This window comes from Hippichthys cyanospilos, chromosome 10 (genome assembly GCF_059441005.1).
Source record: "Hippichthys cyanospilos isolate Australia breed blue-spotted pipefish chromosome 10, RoL_Hcya_1.0, whole genome shotgun sequence".
NCBI classification, from domain to species: Eukaryota; Metazoa; Chordata; class Actinopteri; order Syngnathiformes; family Syngnathidae; genus Hippichthys; species Hippichthys cyanospilos.
Window position 1 is genome coordinate 14,023,112 of NC_142378.1, and position 23,451 is coordinate 14,046,562.

The window sequence follows — 23,451 nt, forward strand, 5'->3', positions numbered from 1 at the left end:
TTTGAAATGGAGGTCTTTGCAGATGATTTGCTGATCATCTTACTTGGGGCGTTCTTTACCCAAGTGACGACTGTTGTGAAGTCAGAGCGTGGAAGGTTGTCCTGCGCTGTTTCTCCCTCCACCTGCCGACATCCATTCGAGCGTGCGTCTAAGGGCTGAAGGAGCCAAGTCAATGCGTCTTTTGCTTTTAATAATGTGTCAAAGTCTGCTGGAAAAATGATCCACACAACGTCGTTTTTGACAACAAAGAGGCGATAAGCCGACACTTGATGAAAGTGCATTCGAAAGTGCAAACACGCTAAAATGGATGCATACTACATCGAATTAAAGGTAGATATAATCATTTGAAGTAATATGTCATTTTCAAGGCTTATTTCACATTCAAATTAATGTAATTCAAACACAGATATGTCTGGTTAAAAATCTCAACTTGTACATGGAGAAATACGATAATTTGGAATGATTATCTCTGTCATGACTTCCTTTAAAGAATAATGTAATAAGATCTAACATATCACAACCGCAATAAATTACAACCTGGAGTAACAACTGACTCAATAATGTAAACGAGACCTTGAATGGGGTAAGGTGTCATAATTCTTTAATTTTTACTCTTATAACAACATGCAGATGTTGTTGAACATATTTAATTATATCTTTGTGCAGCTTAAATATGACAGCAATAAAATATTATTAATTATATTAAGTTCACAGTATAGATATCTAGGTTATGTAGACTTTTGTTACAGTACAGCATGGAAGCCCACTCCCACTAATCAAGAAATTTTCTTTTTGCCTTTTTCTGCAACATGGTACCCCCCCCTTTTTTTTAAACCAAATTTATGCAAGTCGGAAAAATTATTACCGTCAAATGGCAGTCCACCAATATATATATATATATATATATATATATATATATATATATATATATATATATATATATATATATATATATATATATATATATATATATATATATATAAATATATATATATTTTTTTTTTTTTTTTTTTGGGGGGGGGCACAGCTAAATTAAATCATAATCACTCAGAACAGAACGTAAAAGTTGACTTTTGTTATACACTTGTACTTTTCTACGTGTTGCCATTTGGTGCTTCATCAATTTGGTACATCATGTAAATACACCCCCCCCCCCCCCCCCCCACACACACACACACACACATGCACACACACTTTTTAAATCTACTGTTATGATGAGATTTAAAAGTCATCCCGATGAAATATAAAGCCATTATGACAACATTAAAGTACATGATGAGATTCATCATCATGAGGACCGTTTAAGTCACCTGGTCACATTGGGCTTGATTGTGACTCCAGGAGACACACAGAGATAAAGTGTCATTTGCATAGCTCATTTAACCCTTGTGCACTGTGCAGTATTTTGATTGTTTTGGGGAGTATTTCCTTCACATCATTCTTGGAGTATTTTAGCCAAGAGATAGCACCCTCCTGATAATGTGATAAATTAGCGCTTGTGCCATGTTGAAATTTGACATGTTGTCACCATCTGGGTGAAATTTCAGCTCCCATTGTGTCTTCTTTCAATGTTTTCCCTTTGATGTGAAATGCTCTTGATGTAAAGATTAAAGTATAGGACGAAAAAGGTGTCAATGAGTTAAAAAGCACACTATTCATTCTACTGTGGCCTCTTTCGTTCACCATTATGACTTTAAATCTCTCCATGAAGACTTTTATTCTTTTCATGATCACTTCTCAATTTATTTTTTGTTTTCGCTAGGTGACCGAGTAGGCCTTTGTAAAATGGGATTGTGACAGTTTAAAACAAAAAAAAAAACAGAGATAACCACGAGGGACCTTGTTTCTGACAGTAATAACACATATAAATTTAAAAATAAAATAAAAAAAGGGCTTCCATAGTACAGTACGACTTTGATTAATATGTCATGTGAAATGCAGTCGAGAAGTCAGATGGCATGTTTTGAGGTCATGCGAAGGAGTAAGATTTTGCCAGTGTTCTCTTCTTTGCGATTTGTTGAGGCACCACAGATTGCAGCAGCCTTCTAACCAGCTGCAGTCGTCCCGTCCTGATGAGCGCGCGAGACAGCTCCGTGACCTCGGCAGTGTTTGTTCGGTAAAGACACCGCAGCTCAGCCCTCACCACCTCCTCGGGGTACTTCTCCTCAGCCCTCTGCAAGCACTGCTCCATCTGGGTGATCACGTGGTCGGGCTCAAGCCCCCCCTGCATGAAGACGGCCAGTAAGGCCTGGAGGAGGCAGCGCAGGGCCGTGGTGTCCCCGCTCGTCGCTCTCTCCAAGTCCAGAGCGCATTTGAAGCAGTCCGCGGCGTTTTGCTCCTCGCCCTTCAGCAGGAGGCATCGTCCTTTCAGCAGGTGGAGGTCCGGCAAACTGTCTCCCAGTTCGTACAGACGGGCCTGGGACAGACTAACCAAGGCGTTGTTTATCGCTCCCTCGTCCACCAAAAGGCTCTCCTGGAGTGCGTCTACACCCATGTAGTAGTACACCTGATGGAGGAGATATTTCAATGAGCAGGACACAAACGCTGCCGTAAAAAGTTGGCTTAGGACTTACCCGTGCCATCTCCAGATGAGTCCTCAAACAAGGACACACAGCCAAGACTTTATCTAGGTTTTTCTGGGCCTCAGTTAACATTTGTCTGTCCGGGACCCCGCCTTCCCCGCATTTGGCCTTTTCTAGGTCCCTGACGTAAAGCATTGTATGGATCTAAATGAATCAGAGTCGATGCGTATTATTTCGTGCCGTGTTATGGACAGGAGTTATTGTAAAAACGGAAACACATTAGCATCATCTTCCAACTAAAAGAGTCCATTCGAGTTAAACTTTGCAAATTTCCGAAATGTTTGAGCTTTCTGTTGTGGTGTGGTGTAGTGCAGTACAGGCGAAGAAACGAAAGTGGGACTCTACGTTACCATGGAAACAGCAGAGTACAATACGCTTTAAAAACAGTTATGTTTAAATTGATCCAACTATCGTTAAAAAAAGGAATGAAATTTTGATCAATTTGACCCAACATTCTAGGTTGTCCAAAATGGGTAGAAAACAACTCAAAATGTTGAGTCAAGATAACCCAAATTCATAACTGGGTTACTTTTGATCCAACTGTTTTAAAGCGGCTGCTGTTTGCCAATTTTCACATTGGATTTGGGGGCAAAAATGAAAACTATATCAAGCAAAAATGGCTACACCAATTTTAGTTGGCCCACAAAACACAACCCGACTAAAATTTTATTTCAGCTGTTAAGTTTGAGGATGTATAAAGTTTTTGTTAATTAATACAACAGTAGAAAATAATTTTGTAGTTTTGCCAGTGTGTAGTCCCACCACTTTTTTTAAATATACAAATTTCCACAGCTGTTTCAAAATATGATGTAAAACTCATCCAATAGTTTATCACATAAGTTAACCTTGTTGGATCTTAGAAAATGTTTACTACCTTTGCAAGGGTGCAGTATGCCTGCCAATTGAGCTCCGGATCGGGCAGCACATTGAGAGCCATGTTGCAGATCCCTGTGGCCATCTCATGCTTACCCAGTAGAAAGAACAACTTGGCCAGGAGGTTTAGGATGAAGGCATCATCATTAGCCAGTTTTAAAGCCTGCAAAAAAACAAGTGTATCTCACAACTTCATTGCTGTACTCTTAAAATGATTGTGTGCTCCAGAATATACTTTTTTTTTTTTTTTTTAATCCTTAGTCAAATAGAACTTACATTTCCATAGCAGGACAGAGGATCAGTGGCAGAATAGCCACAGTCATGTATGGCCATAGGTACTGTGGTGAATTCATCCTGTCTCTCCAACATGATACCAACATAACACCAGGAAAGAGCTAGGAACGACAAATCCAAATTCCTAAATAAGCTGTGTTATCAATCACTAGAAATCAACATTTTTATATTGTCTCGTACATATGAGATGATAAGATATCTTTACCTCTTTGTTGTGTTTTTTCAGAGTCAAGTGTTTCTGTCAGCAACCTAAGCCCCTTGTTATATTGAGAGAGTCTTGTGTATTCAGCATCCTCTTTGGTCTTCACTATGTCGTCCAGTCTGCAGAGAAATAAATGGGATAACTCCAAAACCACAATAAATTTTGTCAGTTTTCTACCTGATATAAATAGTTGCCATCTTAAAGTACCAACTTCTTTTTTCTTCCACTGGTATCTGAAAAATAGCATCAGAATCAGTCTTTTTCTTTGAACATCCAAATACTGCAGAGATACTAATGCTATGATATTAAAGTAGGTTCGATATATATATATATATATATATATATATATATATATATATATATATATATATATATATATACATATATACATATATATATATATATGTTGAATACATGTTGAACCTACTTTATTCCATTGTTTTTAACAATCCTTTTTCAGTGATTCTCAGGTAATTATTTGTTACTAGTGGCAACCAGGAGCAGAGCTACATGGTGGGCAGAGCCACCCTTGTCACTATCAGGTCACCCTTCTTTTGACGTTTTTACTAGTATGCAGTATTCTTATACCCCTCGACAACAGACAGTTCTGTATAAGAACTGCATATTTACATTCAAATGTTTTTAATAAAATCAAATGTGTTATTTTATTTCATTACACTGTGCATGCCACCCCTCACTGATGTTTTTTGACACCCTGGCCACCTCATAGAAATTTTCTGGCTATGCCCCTGGTGGCAGCCCATATAAGTTAAGAATATTATAGAATAGAATGCAGTATAGAAATTTGTGTTTGTTCATTTAAAATGCCCTCTGAAAATGCACATACAGTACTACTTTAAACTGCCATTTCAAATGAATTTTACAAACAGTCGAAGGGGTTTGGCTTGCTATGGTGCCTGCTGGCCAAAGGTTGAGCTGCACTGTTTGCAAAGTAGACAGGAGCACAAATGAATGACATATGAGCAAAATGCTCCTTTTTCCACCTCACCAGTTGGCCGCCATAGTCCAAAGCTCTGTTAAAGAGCATCAAGGCTGCAGTCAGTTTCTCCCTCAAGTCATCCTCTTTCTCCAGCTCCACGTCGTAGGGGTAAACATAGGCCTGCTCTGCCAGGCAGCGGGCCGCCATTTGCCTTGTGTCCTCCTTCATAGGTTGTCCGCCATCCAAGCCCATCAGTTGAGACACTTTCTCCACACACTCCCCCGCATCCAGCTCTCTTCCCAGCTTGTCGTACACATAGCCAAGGTTGGCCCAAGCGTTGAGGTTCCCTGGGTCTTCTTTACAAATGCCCCTGGGGGACCGAGATATACAGTAGACAAATAGGTAGCGTGAACGATGCCGTTTACGACTTTGTGGGCGTGATTATGACCGACCATCAGTTTGGCAATTTTCATTCGCCTTCATTCAATTTGGAGTTCTCACATCACCCTTGCAGACATCTTTTAGACATATTCTCACTGTTCTGTAGCTGTTGTGTAAAAATAGGGAAGCCCCCATTAAATTCTTAATCGGCTGCTTGATGACCTAAATGTCAGAAGACAGAATATACAGTAATTATCCCGACCATTGATTGTAAATTCCATTCAGAGGGATAAATAAAAATCAGAGGAGGACATTTCACCTTTGTTTTTAGTTCGTCTTAGTTTCAGACGACAACGTAATGCCCACCTCTGCCGGCGAGTCATGAATACGTCCATGGATGAAAAGCCTTGTAGTTTGTCAGCTTTTATTTTCTTCTAGTTTTCTCATCATTTGTCACCTAGCGAGCAAGGATTGCGTCAAATCCCATGCACACGCTGGTGCACACGCCGTTGCGCTTTATGTTTTCTGTAACCGATAAGCCACCTTCCATTTGCCATGCACAATAATGGTTCCATCAAACCATATCCATAAAGTTGCCTATAAAGTCCACCACAATCATTTTTTTCTCATTTCTTTATCACTGTAGGTGCCCTTGGGACTTTTAAGGACCCTGTTAAGATTACACAGTCACTGTATGTGTAGTTAAAATCATTTTCAGAGGTGGAAATTCAAGAAATGTTCACCTTTTTTTTAAATGAGTTTTGTCATCATATGTCAGCAAATCTGCCAGACCGCCTGCCTCAGTCTGTTGATGATGATATATTTAATAAATGACTTTCTTCAGTAATTCAGACCGTTTATTGCCTGCTTTTGCCATTGTTTTGGTTGTCATACCTGCCTAATAATGAGATAGTGGTGTGTCGTTTGTTATTGATAGTCAAATGACCAAACATGACTTCTAACGATACCGACAATTAAAGGAAGCAAATTCCCGTTCGACAGACTTGCGGTGCAATGTACCGTAAACGTAAGTGACACATTCCTTAGATATATATGATATTCTACATTTGAAGGAAGGAGATCACATCATGAAAAAATATCCCAGCTGGAAGTGAGCTTTGAAGTAAACTCCACAAAATGGGCATTTGTTCATTTACAAATTTTCAATTAGTGCATGTTACAGCACAAATGTGTGATTATTAATCACACATAAAATAACCCATATTTTAACATTTGCGTTAGTAAGGGCTGATGTGTGGATCAATTGATTGAGTGTCTAATGAACGGCAGTGATCCACTTTCTGCTGGGTTTAATTTGAATGTTTATGCTTTATGTTTATGGGTATTAGGCCGTCATAATACCTTTGTAACACCCTCACCATATGTGTGATTATTTGTCACACGTTTGTACTGTATCACGCAGGTGTCAAACTCACTTTTTTCTCCGAACACATTATAGTACCGGGTCCTTCTGGATGTCCTATATTTTGGGGAGGAATTTTCTTTGTTGTGGTCTTATCCGTCAGTGACAATGAGAGATGTTCAACCTTCTCAATTGCATTACTCCATTTGACTTTCCCTTGTACTAACACTGCCTGACAAAACCACACGCACAGCACTGGTGTCATGTTACAATATTGCCTGTGGCTTTTCAGAATGACAAATAATATGTAGATGTATACAGAAAACTGACACTAATTCCCTCTTGTTGAATAATGCATAACCAGTGACATTATTAAAAAAGTGCATGGTATCACCTGAATATTTCCTCTGCAGTTTGAATGTGGTCAAGATGAAAAGCCAGCAGGCCGAGTAGATTGCGAACAGCATACTGTAAATATCCAGCTTCAGCCTCCAGCTCGCCCCTGAGACTCTCTTGTTTCAAGTAAGTGTCCCTGTGTCTCAGTTTCAAAGGTCCAGCGGGATCACAGTTAAGGTTGAGGTCCAGGTGGAAGTGACCTGGAATGTAGTCCATGTCCTCTATCAGGGACTCAATGTCCTTTGTTTTATTGCCTTCCATCGCCCCCTCCTTGTCTTCCTTCTATCCTCCTACATAAAATAAGACACTGGATTAAAATACTTCATGCGTTGGCACTGAATAGTGCAAAAATAATGGAGCTAATCCTGCTCAGCCTACACAAGTTTTCTGCGTAGACATGACTCAATGGCAGCTATCACCTGTTGGAGACTGGTTGAACAGGTTGGACGTAGGAGTGCCCAGGAAGTGGAATACAGCTCAAAAAGGAAAGTCATTTTTAGCAAAGCGGTAATTCCTTTTTTGGGAAGTACTTTCGAGACTGCACCTATGAAAAGGCCTATTAATTAGCCGTTTTTCCAATTAACCCTAATTAACACAATTGCTGTTATGACTTTTAAAATCCTTTTCGAATTGGAACATTCATGAGGTGCTGTTACTTTGTTCTCTTATATTTGTAGTTGATTTTTTTTTCATGAATGACAGCTGAAATTATATTCCATTTAATTCATTCTGACAGGGTGCTGAATATTGATTATGCTGTTTGGAAAAATGCATTAAAATCTGAGTGACTTATTGCTCAGTAGCCAACAGAAGAATGTAAACCAACCATAGAGGGTGTAGGCAGCACGTTTACATGCATGACTAATTTGGCTTACCTGAAATGGAATGCCAAAAACATAGTATAGTATATACAGTACACCGCATACACACACACACACACACACACATATATGGTGACAGAATGGCTTAGCATGTTCGCCTCACAGTTCTGGGGTCCCTGGTTCACTTTTGGCTCCGGCCTTCCTGAGTGGAGTTTCCATGTTTTCCCCATGCCTGCATGGGTTTCCTCAGGGAACTCCGTTTTTTTCCACAAGGCCAAAAACTTGCATGGTAGTTATATTGGACACTCCAAATGGCTTGTTGCAAGTTTTTGTGAGTGGTCGGTCACCTGTCTATGTATGTCCTGTGATGGGCTGACAACCAGTTCGGTGTCCTCTGTCTACTGCCCAAATACAGCTGGGATTGGTAACAGCAAGCCTGTGACCTTTGTGAATACAATCAGTTAAGAAGATGGTTGGATATCATATTGTCAATCAGTTAAGAAGATATCATATTGTCCTATAGAGCAGTGGTTCTCAAATGCGGGTACTAGTACCCCTGGAGGTACTTGGAGAAACTTCAGGGGGTACTCGAGATTTTACAAAAACAAACTAACATGCAAAAGCCCGTTCAAAATTATTTTTGAATTAATTAATTCTTTCAGGAAAATATAAGTTCATAAAACAAATTTTATGTTCAGAAGGTTATTTAATTTCATTATTGTAAAAAGCCAGATTCTCCCCCATACTAGAATGGTTAGACCTCCACTTGTCATGTGCCACGTCTCAAAATAATGATTTATTTTTTGTGAACAGATCTCTCCTATGAGCCCAAAAGAGGACACTTTAAATTAAATATTTCTCTGTGGATATTTCTTTTTTTTTTTTGAAAACGGAACTGACTCTTTATGTTGATTGTCTTTCTTTTGTGGACAAATATACAATAACAATTAGCGATTTATTTTAGTGAACTGATCTCTTTTTTAATCCCAAAAGAGGACACTTTATGTTTAGTATTTTCATGTGGACAAATATTTATTGATTATTATTTATTTTCGGGAATAGGTCTGACACTTTTTGTTGATTATTTTTTTTTCATGAAAAAATATTTATTAGTGATTGTTTTTTCTTTTTGATAACTATTTTTTGATAAGATATCTTCTTTGATCCAAAAGAGGACACTTGAGGTTGATTTTGTGGACCGATACAAATGAAGTTTGAAAGGGTCTAAAGTTTAATAAATCAGGCACTGATGGAATGTTTTAAGTCTTTTTTTTTTTTTTAACCCAAAAATGCTTTGCACTGGTCAAGTGGTACTTGGCTGAAAAGATATTTCACAGCGGTACATCACTGAAAATAAGGTTGAGTACCAATGCTATAGAGTACAGGCCAGACATTTGGACATCTCTCTTTCAATTACTGCAAGTAATGATGAAAAATAATTTCAGCCAGTTACTATCAGGATTGATTATTTGGAACTAACTTCAAAAGAAAAGATGTTTTCAGGTATTCCATATTTTTCATACATTCATTTTTTTTAACATTAGTCCACACGTATTCATTCAAAGTTTTGATACCTTCAAGTGAGAATTTACATTGTAAATAGTCATTTTTGATCTTAGAAAACTGTTGATGTCATGCTTTACATTTGTCATGTGATTTACTTCTTGCTGCAGAGGACTGCGATGAAGCACGCAGTATTATCCCGACAGCCTGCCACGGTTGCATAAAGTGTTTTTCTTAGCACAGATTACCACTGTATGCTTGTAGCATGTGGGTGTTCAAAATTTCTTGCTTCACTGTTGCCATGGTAGTAGTCATCATCTTAACCAAGATGACTGCATGAGAAGAAAATTACAGGAGCTAGACCAAATGTGTGCAATATAGTTTTTACTGAAGAGATAACGATTCGAGATGATAATGCCCGTATGTGTTCGCTATTAAAGGGGGATTAGGCTGTGTCCCACATGTTGTTAAGGTTTCATTGCCCTCAAAGTAACCCCGTGTTCCCCAACTTAATAAGACATAAAACACAGTTGGAGAAATACAAAAATATAACCCATATTTTAACATATGTGCTCATGTGCAGTAATGAATGGCAGTATTACACTTTCTGTTGGTTTTGTTTTTCATGTTTTTGTTTATGGCTGAGATTTTAGGCCATCATTAGCAAAACCCAAAGGTTCCTGGGATCTGAGTAAAGCTTATCTCCTTCACTGTCAATCCTTTATCAGTCATAATACCTTTGTAACACCCTCACCATATGTTTCTGACATTGAATGACTTTGTCAGGTACAACGGAAGCACAGTCACATTACGAAGAAATGACACTTCAACATTAATTTCAAATGTATTTTCTCTTCTTAGTGAGCTTTTACTCACCAGCTGGAGTAATGCAATTACAGCTCAGCTCTTGTATTTGTTATAGCCTATAGCGTCCACTTCTACTAAAATAGCACAGTGTGTTACACACTTCACACACACTTGGAGGTATGTCTTGGATTGATAAATTTGATATTAGAGCATTTCCTGTACACGAGTTGTTGATTTTCCTGTATTGACGGCTCAGTGGGAAAAAAAAGACAGAAAAGTTGTTGTTTATAAGTTGTTTATAAGTAGGCCCATATTTGTAACTAAAACAATTTTTTCAGATCTGTGTATACAAAACAAATACCCACAGTGTCGTGTATTTTAGTTTTTTTAAAATAATTTTCAAATAGTATTTTGTTTGTTTAATAGTGAGTTTTTATTGCGTCTCCCCACCCACCAGCAACGCATTTCCTCTTATTTTGGTAAGTAAATGAACCTGTTCCTTTTGTTGTTTGATTCTGAAAAGTCTTGACGGAAGTACAGTGATGTCACCCTTGACTGACGATGGTCTGCGCTCTGGTGCTCTGCTTCTCTGCGGCGAGGCGGCTGTCATCATGCAGGTGGAATGCGCGCAGTTTAGCCTCTGGTAAGAGAGCTTCCAGCCGGGAGCATTCTCGCGGAGCCTGAGGCCACACATTTAGGATCTCGTTCCGTTTTATGTAGCTGAGATGAGCTCTCGTTTGTTCAGTCGGATGCTGACAGTTTGTTTTTCTGGGCTGGCGCAGTCCGCCTCAACTGGGCTCGCATGTGATGCCACACAGTACTGCGGGAAGTCACTCTCCTAACAATTTCGGGAAAAAAAAACCCAACAGAAGGAAATCTGATTGTAGCAAACAAGCGATCCATGACCATGATGGATGAAGGAACTTCTTGTGAGAACACTCCGGACTTGAGGGACATAGAGGCGAAAATCGGCCGGAAGACCCCTGAGGGTTTGCTCAGGTGGATGCGGGATGAGGCATCATCCCTCCGGCCGGAAGACAAAGTGGTCCCCGCTGCGCCAGAAACCGCGAACGTGACAGGCAAGAAGAGCCTGGATGAAAAGATCAAAAAACTGAAGACTGACATGGTAAGTGTATTGCAGCATGGAATATGCACAATATGTACAATTGAACTTGCGTCAACGTGTTCATTGCACGCCGTAGGCAAGTGCAGTCATACAGTATCCGTCTAGGCCAGGAGTGTTTAAACTACTGCCGGGTGGCTATTAGCAGCCCCCTGTCCCTTTTTTAGTGGCCCGTGGCATATATTATAACTTCCCATGACTGGAACAAACAAACAAACAAACATGGGGGCTAGTGTACGTTAGAAGTGTAACTGTTGATAAAGTGTATCTGTGTGTGTGTGTGTGTGTGTGTGTGTGTGTGTGTGTGGGGTGGGGGGTGATGGAGGCTACCACTATTACAAAAAAATATATGCAATTATTGAACTGAGTTAAGTGAAACTATGATTACATTTTTCTTTTCAGAAGCTAACTGTTATTGTCAGAGGTATAATTCAGGTGTGAATGAGCGGATGCGGGTCCAAAAGATTGATTTATCCCTCAATTTCAAATGCATCAAACTGGTGTACCCTGCAGGTCACATCAAGAACCAAATGGAACTGAAACGTTCAGGCACTCACCTCAGATTGGTCAAACAGGATGTGTTGTTTTGATTGAACTTTACCGTCATGTAGAAATATAATGTATCGTTTTGAAAGCAGTTTCTTATTTCGGTAAGATAACCAATATCTCAAAAGATTGTATGAGACAGAAATTGGTTGATGTACGTGTGATCTCTTTCACACAATGCCGAAATGACAAGCTCCCGTTCATGCCAGTCACGTCCCTTGAGCCTGGTTGACTGAAGTGCTAGTTTAGATTGGCAAAAAGACAAAACGGCTCTTCAAGCTCCACCAAGCGCAAACAACCAGATGGATTGATTAACATTGTTGGCTGGTAAAGATTTCTTCTAGAAAAACTCAACGTGGCAAAGAGATACTTTCTATCTACAAAAGTGTGAAATGCACACACAGCGCACTGCTGTGTGTTGCATTCTTCTGTGGGAGTACTTCACTTTAGTAAGAGTGCAACAGTAGACTTGTGAACATTGTACTTAATCAGCACCCTTCATACAAGGATAAACACTAAGGCTTTTGCCCAAACGTTTTTTCCTCCTGGGGACCTCCAGTAAGAATTTGTGACAAGGATACCAGAAAGAAAAAAAAAAGTTCTCTCTCTCACTCTTTTGCTCTGTCCTTTTGATTTCTTTTTTAACACATTTTGAGAAAAAAACATTGAGAATAGAACCTTTTTTTGACCATGTAATTTAGTTGCATCCAAAATGACAAGTGCACTCTTCGATGATATAAGGAATGCATTACTTTTTTAGTTGTGAGATTTTCTCACTTTTCTGAGACAGCCTCATGGAAAGATTATACAGACTGCAAAAATGCCTGTTCTAAAGTTATGTGAGCCTCTGGGTGCTATTTTTAGGACCTGTGTAAATCCTGCGCAGTGTGTGGTGTAACTCTGTGCAAAGGCAGGTTAGACTCTAGATTGGTAATTATTTTTTAGATAAGCATGGGCCGGCGGTCTCACAAGAGGGAGGGCTGCGCCGCTGCAGGTGTGACCCCAGTGAGCTAAAATTTGGATCGCCAATACAGCTCCAGCGCCACCAATAATTGAAGTGCCTACTAATCGGCGTTAGCAATGTTAGCTTAGCAACACAATCTCAAAACCACACAGGATATCTTTGCTTTTGCCCAATGTCATGCATTCTACAAATGCTAACTTCAACTTGTTGACCGCAATTATTGCATTGAGCAGCCCTATTCTACTCCAAGGTCAAAATAGATGCAACTTTGTGCCACCAAATTGGCACTCCACCAGTGCACTTCCTAGTTACTCCTTCTGCTGTCTACCCAAACAGAGACTGCTTTGAAAAATTGGCAAATGTGCAACTAAAAACAGTAAAGAAATCAGGATGCGCAGGCTTTTGCTCCACAGTGCAGCTGCATTATCTTTAAAGAAAAAAAAAGCCAATGGAGCTGATCCATATTTTTTCGGTGTATGCTTTAAACATTCATGTCCTTTTCACGAGGCTTGTTCTTACCTTTTACCCTAAAAGGAGAGCAGCTTTTCACTCAGGAAGCGCAGCTCAAGGTGAAATGTCTGCGGGGGCATGTTTTTTCTGCTTCTTTTTACTCCATTTTTCTTGTGCTTGCTAGCCCCTAGCATTTTCATGACACACGTCAGTTTATGTCCATTTTCTGTCCAAAACATAAGCTAAAAAGCAATATCAATGAATTAGTCTGCCATCTGTCCTTCTGTGGATATTGGCAAACAGCAACCTTAGCGTGCCAAAGACTTACTGTAGTTGCATAAATGATGCCAAATCGTTCATCTTCTGTCACATATTTACAACTAGTAGAGCCATATATACAGTGTTTGGATTTTTGCTATATAGCAAAAACAGATCACTGATTCATATCAGTATGTTAAAGCAACACTTATTTTTTACATCAAAATGTGATGTGTTGTGCAGTACGTTTTGCATTAAAGAGGTTTCGTACAAACAGACGAAGCATCGAAAAAAGACAACAGTCAACTCTCCGTTGGTCTCATGGTGAGTGCAAGGATACCAAGTGTCTGCCTGAGTTGGCCTGGCAAGGTGAAATGGCGCCGGGGGGGACACGAGACGAGGGCTGCTGGTGCAGAATGAGAGGGGGCTGGGTGCTTGCTTGCTGCTCTATTATTGACAGCCTGTCACTGTTTTGCTGTTTTTTCTACTAGAAGTGTTTTAGCGGTTTAACTATGATTTGGAAGGCAGTTTTTGACAAGTGGAAGCATTTGCCTCTATCGGCCATTTGTATTTTCATCGTCAAGGGGGCAGTTTACCAATGCACATATGATCATTCCAGGAAAATTCTCAGCATCAATCTTACTACACGTAATTCTCGTTAGTGCTTCCCAAATATGATATAACCTCCATATTGTAAAAGTGTGTCACATATACTCTAGGTTTATCATTTATAATTCAAACATTAATGGGAATCACATGCTGTCTACAGTTTCCTTCCTTCAGCCAAACTTCATAGCATCTTCAGGCTCCCAGGCTGGATTTTCCAGCCGCGAGTTGACTGTTTGGGTCCATTCGCGCTGCTCACAGCCTGCGTGTGCTCCAGTTGGCTGACATGAAGTTTGATTGTTTAAAAAAAAAAAAAAAAAAAAGCCACAATCTTCATTTTCATGCAGAGGGCGATCGTTAAGATGTTGAAAAAAAAAATCATCATTCAGCAGTTTACCCTAATAAAATCAACCAGGCTTGTCCTTTCTCTGGGATCTCCAAGGCAAGAAACCACCAAAGCTCTAAATTCCATTCAAGCTTCAATTTCTTTTGCCATGGGTTTAACTGAAAAGTTCACAGAAATTGTCCAAAGAAAACTATATCCGAGCAACTGTCCAACAAAATATCCATCAGTAAAAATGTTGAAAGGGGCTTTATGGCAGTGCAGCAACACACTTTCTTTCTAATGTGTTTGCAAGTTGCTTTATGGTCTTTATTGGTTCCTTCTCTAAAGCATGACTTTAATTTAATTCCAAGACTAATATACAGCAGGATAACTGAAATGTTTTTGGCACGGATGCAAGGCTAAGCCGGGTCCTCCAGCCCCCGCTCTCATCACCCTTTGATGCGATTTGACCTTTTCCCTCTTCAGAGTGAATTTTCACAACATCATGAATTATCAAATGTAATAGATGAACTCAGACTTTGTCAACTACAAGGGAAGTAAAAGCCATGATACTTTTGGCACGCATCCTAACAGCTGTGGTACATTTCATATGACGGAAGCAAATGTAAAAGTACATCTTCAAGCAATATAGATATTTAATATGTAATTACACATGTACAGTATTGTACTATTCCATCTCATCTCACCAAAACAACTTTTCACAAAACCTGTTTAGCGCTGCAAAACTGTAATTCGCTGCAGTGATTTACATAAATTAGATCTAGTCTAATTTAGCCAAATTCTGAGAACTTCAGCCCCCAGACTAAGGGAAATTTTAATACCATGATTTTTTCTGTCACCTTACACCTACAATAAGTTATTTTTATTAATTGCATATTTGAATTCATATAATAAAATACAGTAATTACTTTAAGTCATGAAGCGACTGTCCAAAGGGTATAATAAAGAGTGTTGCATGCATGCTTGCATGTTTGGCTACCCCTCACTGAGTTGTGTCACCATGGCCACCCCACAGAAAAAATTCTGGCAAGCCTCTTGCCTCTTGGCAGTAAATGTTATTCAGTTTCGGTAGTGCTCTATATAAGCAGACTTTTAATATTTGTGTTGAATCCAAATTATAGAAGTTTTAACATTTTCACCATTTTGTTCTCACATGTAACAAAAAAACAGTAATTGACTTTTATATGTTTTACATTTTTGGCACAGTTTGAAATAGTCTTGATTTTGAATAAATAAATGATATAAATGAAAGTTAAAAAAAAAACACCTAATTAACTGACAAAATAATAATCAGTTTAATCGATTAATAAAATAATCATTCGCAGACCTAAAATCAATCACAATCTGTCAATGGAAAGTAGTTACGCTTTGTTTTGTTGATATTTATGAAATACAAGAGATGCTCAGTTTGTGGTTTTCAAGGTTGCAAACGTGCATAATAAACTCGATTACGCAGTGGCATGTGAATACGTTATCAAATGACATGAAGACACACTAAGTTACTGTGACTGTTGTTTGTCTCTTTATGTCTTTAAAAAATTTTGACCAGAGTTTTTCGGAGAAATGTCTACTGTAATTACAACTTTACTTTCCATATAGGCTAGTAGACCAGAATGACTTCCAACTTAGTCAAAAATTTGGATAACGTCATTGGAATGGAACCCTTGTACCTAACCTAAACCTCGTAAGACATTGCAGGCCAAATTGGCATGGTCTGATCATTTTAACATTCTTCAATACATGGGTGGAAAAAGAAGTTACCACTGTAAAAGCGAACGTCCAAACACTCCATTATATTTTATATCCAGTGAAGACATGCTGAAATTGAGGCATGCTGATGTCTGCCTGCTTTGAAGTCCTAAATTCCAAAGAAACGCAAACCACACGGGCTATGTAAATCTTTCAGATGAGACAACAACGTCTTGCGTGACATCAAGCCTGCAAACGATTCAAACTCCAATGGATGATTTTGAATTCATTAAGAAGATAGCCACACAGTGTATCACAGCAAAAAACATCAATGATTTGACTTCCCATGCTCAGCTGTGCAGCTGATAAGTGAAAACACAAAGCACAGTAAGCTTTATCCTACTATACCTCAGCGCTGACAAGGCTGAAGATATTGACACACCTGCATCATGAATATCTCACTTCAGCATCAGATGATTGATTAAACATTGTTCCTTTACCAACTATTGTACATACAATAAACATTACTTCATCAATGTTTATTTCTCTTGTTTAGTTCTTGTTAGGATGTACTTTTTAGATTTTTTTTTCCCTACTCAGCCGCATTGTGAATCGTTTTGTAAGTGCTTTCAACATGCAACACAGATTAAGACTTGTATTGGCTGAGGTGGAATGAAGCAATGCTTTATCTTTATGTGAGACAAGCTCTAACAAGTCAAGGAAATTGCAGGTTATGGGAATAATATATATATATATATATATATATATATATATATATATATATATATATATATATATATATATATATATATATATATATATATATATATATATATTGAGGCACTGTAGAGATGATCAATCTTTTTCTTGCATTCTACCGTCTCCTAAATGACAGCTTCCCAACACAGTCAAAGCGTAGGGCAATAATTACAGACTATATAAAAAAAAAAAACAGTCATATTTTTTCTATTATTTTGGGCTGTTGTTTCTTAAAAAAAAAACACTCTTGGGTGTTGTGCAGCCACATTTGCATTTTTAAAGAGCAGACGATCTCATATTGAGGCTAAATATACCAAATGTTGCCCTGCGTCAAACATTTTGAGCTTTTGTGGAAAGTAATTGGGTTGTAATAATCCCTTTCAAATGATGTATGAGAGATATGAGAGATTTTGGTAAGGAGAAAAATTTTAAACATATACCCATGGAAGGAAACATTATTTTTAAGACGTTGGACTTTGGCCAAAAATGAAATACATTTTTGCACATCTTGGTATCTCCCCAGACAGTTTTGTGATATTGATGATGCTTCATGGCCATAATTATACTATGACAAGTATAATAGTATTACTATACTAGTTTCACCATTTGAATTTGAAGGTGTTCCAAAAGTAGGAATCATCCGATAGCTTTTTATATTACTGATTAGTAATCAGTAATATAAAAATGTTGCGTTGCACATTTCATTTAGTCAATATTTGCCTTGTAGGTCTGGTCTCTAAAACCTACATCAGCTCCATGCAAATGAATGTATTCAGAAAATCCCTTATCATCACACTGTCAACGAAAAAAACGCGATTTGCGTTCCTCATCAAGTTCTCCCAATGTGTTTCCACAGGCACACTTGCGCTCAGTGGACATTAAGATCCTACAGCAGCTGCTGGCGGTTCACGAGGGCATCGAGGCAGTCAAATGGTTGCTGGAGGAGCGCAGCACGTTAACCAGCCGCTGCAGCAGCCTGACCAGCAGCCAGTACAGCTTGGGCGAAGGCCCGGACACCTCCTGGAGAGGCTCCTGGAGCAGCCTTCATGACCCCAATGACAAGCTGGACAACATTTCCATCGGCAGTTACCTGGACACCCTGGCAGACGATATGGACGAATACTGCCCCTCGAGCTCCGAGTCGGTCATCTGTTCTTCCGCGCCACAGATCTCCGAGGCTACTGTGGGGGGCTCCGCAGCCACGGTCTCTGCTAATGCGTCTGGGGACAAGCCTGAGGCTAATGTAGGGTCCGGGAATGGAGTTGTTCTTGACATTCGGTCTCAATCAAATAAAAATAAAGCTGGTAAAGGGGCCCTTGTTATCAGTGATGTCAATGGCAACGGAATAGTCGGAAGTGAAGGTGGAAAGCCGTCGCTTCCGAGCAACGTTCCTGCACCTCAGACGGCTGCCAAGCAGGACGCTTTGGTTTGCGCTAAAGTGACGGATGCAGGCCAGCTGTCTTCGAACAATAGCAACAGCCAGAGCGTCAAGGCCAACGGGAACTTGGAGAAGGCCACAACATTACCTGGGAGCCCCGCTCGGACCGGCCTCAGTGAGAAGCTGGCCGTGAAACACAGCCCCAAACGTCATGCTTACAAAAATGCAAATGTGGACTTGGATTCTTGCAAACTCAATGGCAAAATGCATCTAGAGTATGACGCTCACTGGCGGTGGGTGCAGTCACAAGAAGATGTGACGTTTTTGTGAAATTACTGACCGGCCAATCATTCCTTCGGATGATGTCTACAAATGGCCATTGTGTTGCTTCCACCTCTGTAACATGCTAGCTATAAACAAACAAACAAAAATACGTATCCATTTGCACATATAACATTTTGGTGTCAATACTAAAATTCTGTGCAAAAAAGCGTTTTTCTCAGGCTCTTTCTAATCATCCTCCCTTTTAGTTTATATTTCCCTTTCAAGCACACTGAGATGACTATCAGAAGTCTGAAACATTATTTATTAGTGTAATTTAGTGTTTTCCCAAACACACACGTCATTAATACAACATTATATTTAGTGGCACAACAATCACTCATCTTTGTAAATATGATAGCTCTAAATCATTACAGAGTCTTCATTCTTTTAAGGCCATTGTGATGTCTACATCTAGTCTAAACCATGTCAATGTTGTAGAAAACCAAAGTTTATTTCTATTCGACCTTTCGGTCAATTATTTAGATTTGTAACCTAGCGTGTATACCAGGGGTGCTTAAAGTTTTGATCACGGTCAACCGCTCAGTTGTGAAGGTAGTATTGGGAGATTATATGACCAAAAAAAAAAAGAAAATACCTCACAGGCACAAACAACAGGGCTGAAAGCTAACAATGGATGTGCATACGTAACATGTTTTATATAGTATACTACTAATTTCACCAAAGCACTACTGTTATTATTAGTATAACGAATGTATTTCTTCTCTATTACTTATACCTGTTTATATACTGTATGATGTGAGAGCTGGTGTTCGTATTGCGGTGGACAATTGCGTGGTGAGGTCATGTGCACGTGAACGAGCCTCTGCCATTCTCGCTTGCTCCCAATGTGGTGGTTAAGCCGAGATATTTATACATTCTCAATAATTAAAGCAATAAAGCAAAGTTCCCGTCGTTGGGTCGTGCTATGTTGATTATTCCATTGTAAAGATAGCTAGCATGGTTTTGGCATCGTGTCGTAGCCGTTTGGGACAAAGCTAATATTTCTAACAGCAATTAGCATGTGTGCCCCCTGTCAAAAAAGTAGATATTACAGCATAAAATATTTGGGCACCCCTGGTATATACGGTACAACTGAAATATAAGTTATATGCTACTTGCTAACGTATTGAAAAGTGAAACACGTATTACTCTAACGAGCGTGAAGATCTGTGAGCACGTTTGTCGAAACCAACTAGTTTCCTTAGCTAAATACAAATTATGCAACTCTGTGTCTTCTGTATGTGGAGCTAAAACCCTGAGTGCTTATCCTATCATCTGCTATAAATTGATGTCATAGTACAGCTACCCTGTACCTTTCATGGCTGCTTTTCTGTGCAATTTGAATATGCCTTCTTTTTCAGACCCAAATCTTGACCTAATAACTTTTTTATTCCAAGCAGATTTGTGCCTGATTGGTGAAAACCTTAAATATACAGCGTATGCCTGGTCTGTTCTTCCCCTTATAAACTGTAAACTGCACTGCTGTCGTGATAGTGGATTATCAATTCATTTTTGCCTGTTCCTGCCTTCTGCTTGTGTATATAAATGGCTCAAGCATCACTTTGTGTGCGCTCTCATCTAAAATGGTGTGTGTGGGTGTGTGAGATTTGGCTAGTTCCCCTAATCGAAGTATCTATTCAAACATGTGTTTTGAGTTTTTTATACTCATGTTTATAGTTTGCGGCTTTGGGAGAGGAAATATTTTTCGATCCTTTCAACAGTAAAAGTTGCTATTTTGTCTATAATTAATTTGGTAATCATTTTCTATCTGCAGTTAGTACCTTTAAACACAATTTTTTCCTATATTGTCTACTGAAAATGACCGATGAGCCGTGATTGGTCATTACCTAAGCCTTGAGCATGTGATGCTGTTTTCAATTGACAGCAAGTGGAAATGTGTTTTTTAAGGTATTAATCGTACATGAAAAATAATGATCAAATTAGCTTTTGAACTTTTTACTGGCTAGATAAATATCGTATAACCTTAAGGGTGGTATAAAGTCGCTCCTGTGGATTGCAGCTGCAGCCAACATCTTTGTGGAAAGTGTTGGTGAGCAATTTTTGGAGAGCAACTTGAGGGCTTCGTGCATGAATGACACACGGTGACTCACAGGTGGTTCCAGTATCGAACTGAATGGTGCTTAAACCTTTGGACCAACATTTGCGGAGATTTGGGAACTATATGATGATGTGCACACTGGACTGGCCGTCATCCAATCACAGGGCACATTCTAGATTGACAAACAACAAGTCTTAAATGGACATTGACATTCAAATACCAGTATATCCCTTTGTTGGATTCCCTAGAATATTTTCTTTCCCTTCTGCTTTCCTTTTCTTCCCACTTTCCTGCGCCACATTGGTTGGATGGAAAGTGCAGACTTAGCCAACACACACATGCCGTGCACATACACTCTTGCAGTGACCTATGCCTGGCGACACCGCTTGCCATGCGAAAACTGTCTGTAAACTAATCAAATAGTGCTCCTTACAATATAATATGTGAAAGGCCATTTTCCATCACAACATTACTTTCCAATAGAAATAGACTCAGTCTTGGTTGGACAATACATCTGAAGCGTCTGCAAGACGTCGTCAGAGCGCTCCTTCCTCTTTTAACATATGTGCTGGCGAGAAAGCAAAATTACATGCCAAAGAGAGAGACTGTCTGCTCCACTAGTTTGTGGTTTTCTTTCCAAATTAGCTCAACCATATGTGGGGGGGGCAATGCACTGAGCAAACCTGTAAAACCCATTATTTGAAGTCCTAGTACAGTACATGTCTTACACAAACTGACAATATTTCACTTTACGTTAAGTTTGAAAAGGAGCATTGTTTCAAATCAAAAAGCTGGCAGCAAGCGTGTTGATGCCAGGAGGAATTGTTTTGAATTAATGATAACATTCACAAGTGTAAATCTATCATCTGCTATAGACCATAGTAATAGACCATTTTGGACAAGTCTTGATAGGTTTTTACTTTGACAAGTGGTGCTTGGACTTTTTCAAGTCTATGCAGCAATTTCTCTTCAAACGATGCAGCTTTATCAGATGATCAGATACCCGCATTGTGGGTTGACCTTCATCCCGCCCTCCTTTGCTATTCTGGGCACAAGACATAACACAACCATTTCTTCATAGACTGCAAATGGAGTTTTCATTCAAATAGAGTATAATGGGCTATCGTTATAGCTTTGTATTAGTGTGCTGCAGTGTTTGTCATAAAGCAAGTGTGTGTGTGTTTTTAATTATCTGTTTTTTTTCTAATTTTGAGGGATCGTGGAGGGCAAATACATTGGCGCATTCTTATTACAAATAGCATAAATAGCTTTCTTGGCTTTTAATTTATCTGCGCTATTGAAGGCCATGAATCACAGTGTAGTGTTTAGCAATTCTTCCTTCGAGGTTTGGGTTTCAATCTCGGCTTCTTTCTAAAAATGTGCAATTTCTCTCTTGTGCTTATGTGCACTTGGTATTTGTATCATGGTTTCTATTGGAGTGTTTGTCTGTTTGAACTATAGCTTGCAAGTAATCCTGAGTGCAATCCATGTATCTCCTTCAGTCAGCTGGATGGATGGTGAATGGATAGGGATGGACCAGAAAAGGTGTTTTTTTTTTTTTTTTTTTTGTTGGGGGTGGGGGGGGGGGGTATAAATAAGGCAGCTGAAATAGCTTCAAGTGAATGTGGACGAAATCAAGTTGGTGTCTCATTCTGCTCCGTCCAACTCAAGCTCTTGAAATGAAGCATTGATTCACAAGAGCATTTGTTTTTCGTCCTTGTGCCCATAATTCTTTTGAGTAACAGCCAAGCTACTCATGCCATTAGCTAGCCTGTATGCTCTCAAAATGCATTTGCTTTGACTGTGTCCATTTCTGAGGAGCTCAAAGACAGGCGGCTTCTTGTGTTTTCCCAGGAGGCTGAAAAGAGAGCTGGAGAGTTAGCTCTCCTCATGCAGCAGAGAGGAAGGATGTTTCCTGCAGCTTTCATTCTTTTTTTTCTCACACTCAACCACATTCTCACAAACACACTTGGCAGGTGAAAGTGTCACCAGCACACCAATGAGAGCCATGAAAAGAAGTGCCTTCTTCACTCAATTTGTATTTATTTCTCTGGACTGTTTGTTTCACACAAGGACATGAATATGAATGAAACAAAAAAAAAAGCACTTGGATGTCCACTGACCCCGAACTGTGACAAAACCACAGCTCAAGGAACACAAAACTGAGCTTAATGAAATCAGACTCCGCTTTGATCATCTGAAGTCCACTGTTTATAGTGATTTTGGTTAATTATTTAGTTTACTTTTCAAATCTGAACCTTGAGTCTCTGAACAAAAGTAGAAGTAAAAGTGTTTCATTCATCGTGCTGTAATTTCTATCAAAACTACATGTAAAAAATGAATTAACTAATAACGCTTACCACTTTTTATACATTCGTTTTAAAATGCGCGTTGCTTTGGGGGTGAGTTTACAAACGCTATTTTAAATACAGTTCATTGATGTTTGACCTCGCCGACTTCCCTATTAGGAACAATTGAGTTCACTCCCCTCTTAATACAAACTATCACTACTAGTACTGTAAGTGAACCGTAGACCATTTTACAATCAATGCCATCATCCTTCCCACAAAAGTTCATTTGCAGTTCAAGAACTCACAACTCGAAAGAAGGATGGTGGAATGAGACTTCATTTATGCAGTCCCCCCACAATTTAAATCTGTTTTTGAGTGTGATCACAGATCTATGATATGCTTTCATGAACATTAACTAACAAGAATGACATACTGATGCATATTTCTTGACATGCAAATAAATAGTCCTCAATCTTGGGACTGCCTAATGCAGCCA

The 23,451-nt window shown here is 39.2% G+C and overlaps 2 protein-coding genes across 2 annotated transcripts; one reads left to right on the top strand and one right to left on the bottom strand.

The window, feature by feature from the left end:
- Window positions 1-975: 975 nt before the first annotated feature.
- ttc22 (tetratricopeptide repeat domain 22) lies at window positions 976-7,437 on the bottom strand. The gene is made up of 8 exons (XM_088425786.1): window positions 7,030-7,437; window positions 4,961-5,261; window positions 4,129-4,184; window positions 3,955-4,070; window positions 3,732-3,850; window positions 3,457-3,618; window positions 2,574-2,726; window positions 976-2,506 (listed from the first exon to the last, which is right to left on the bottom strand). Exons 1-8 carry the CDS (start codon window positions 7,290-7,292, stop codon window positions 1,970-1,972), a joined length of 1,707 nt encoding a protein of 568 aa, XP_088281912.1. The 5' UTR covers window positions 7,293-7,437; the 3' UTR covers window positions 976-1,969.
- A 3,280-nt stretch (window positions 7,438-10,717) lies between these two features.
- Window positions 10,718-20,165, top strand: lurap1 (leucine rich adaptor protein 1). The gene is made up of 2 exons (XM_088424772.1): window positions 10,718-11,288; window positions 17,760-20,165. Exons 1-2 carry the CDS (start codon window positions 11,064-11,066, stop codon window positions 18,609-18,611), a joined length of 1,077 nt encoding a protein of 358 aa, XP_088280898.1. The 5' UTR covers window positions 10,718-11,063; the 3' UTR covers window positions 18,612-20,165.
- The last annotated feature ends 3,286 nt before the right edge of the window (window positions 20,166-23,451 follow it).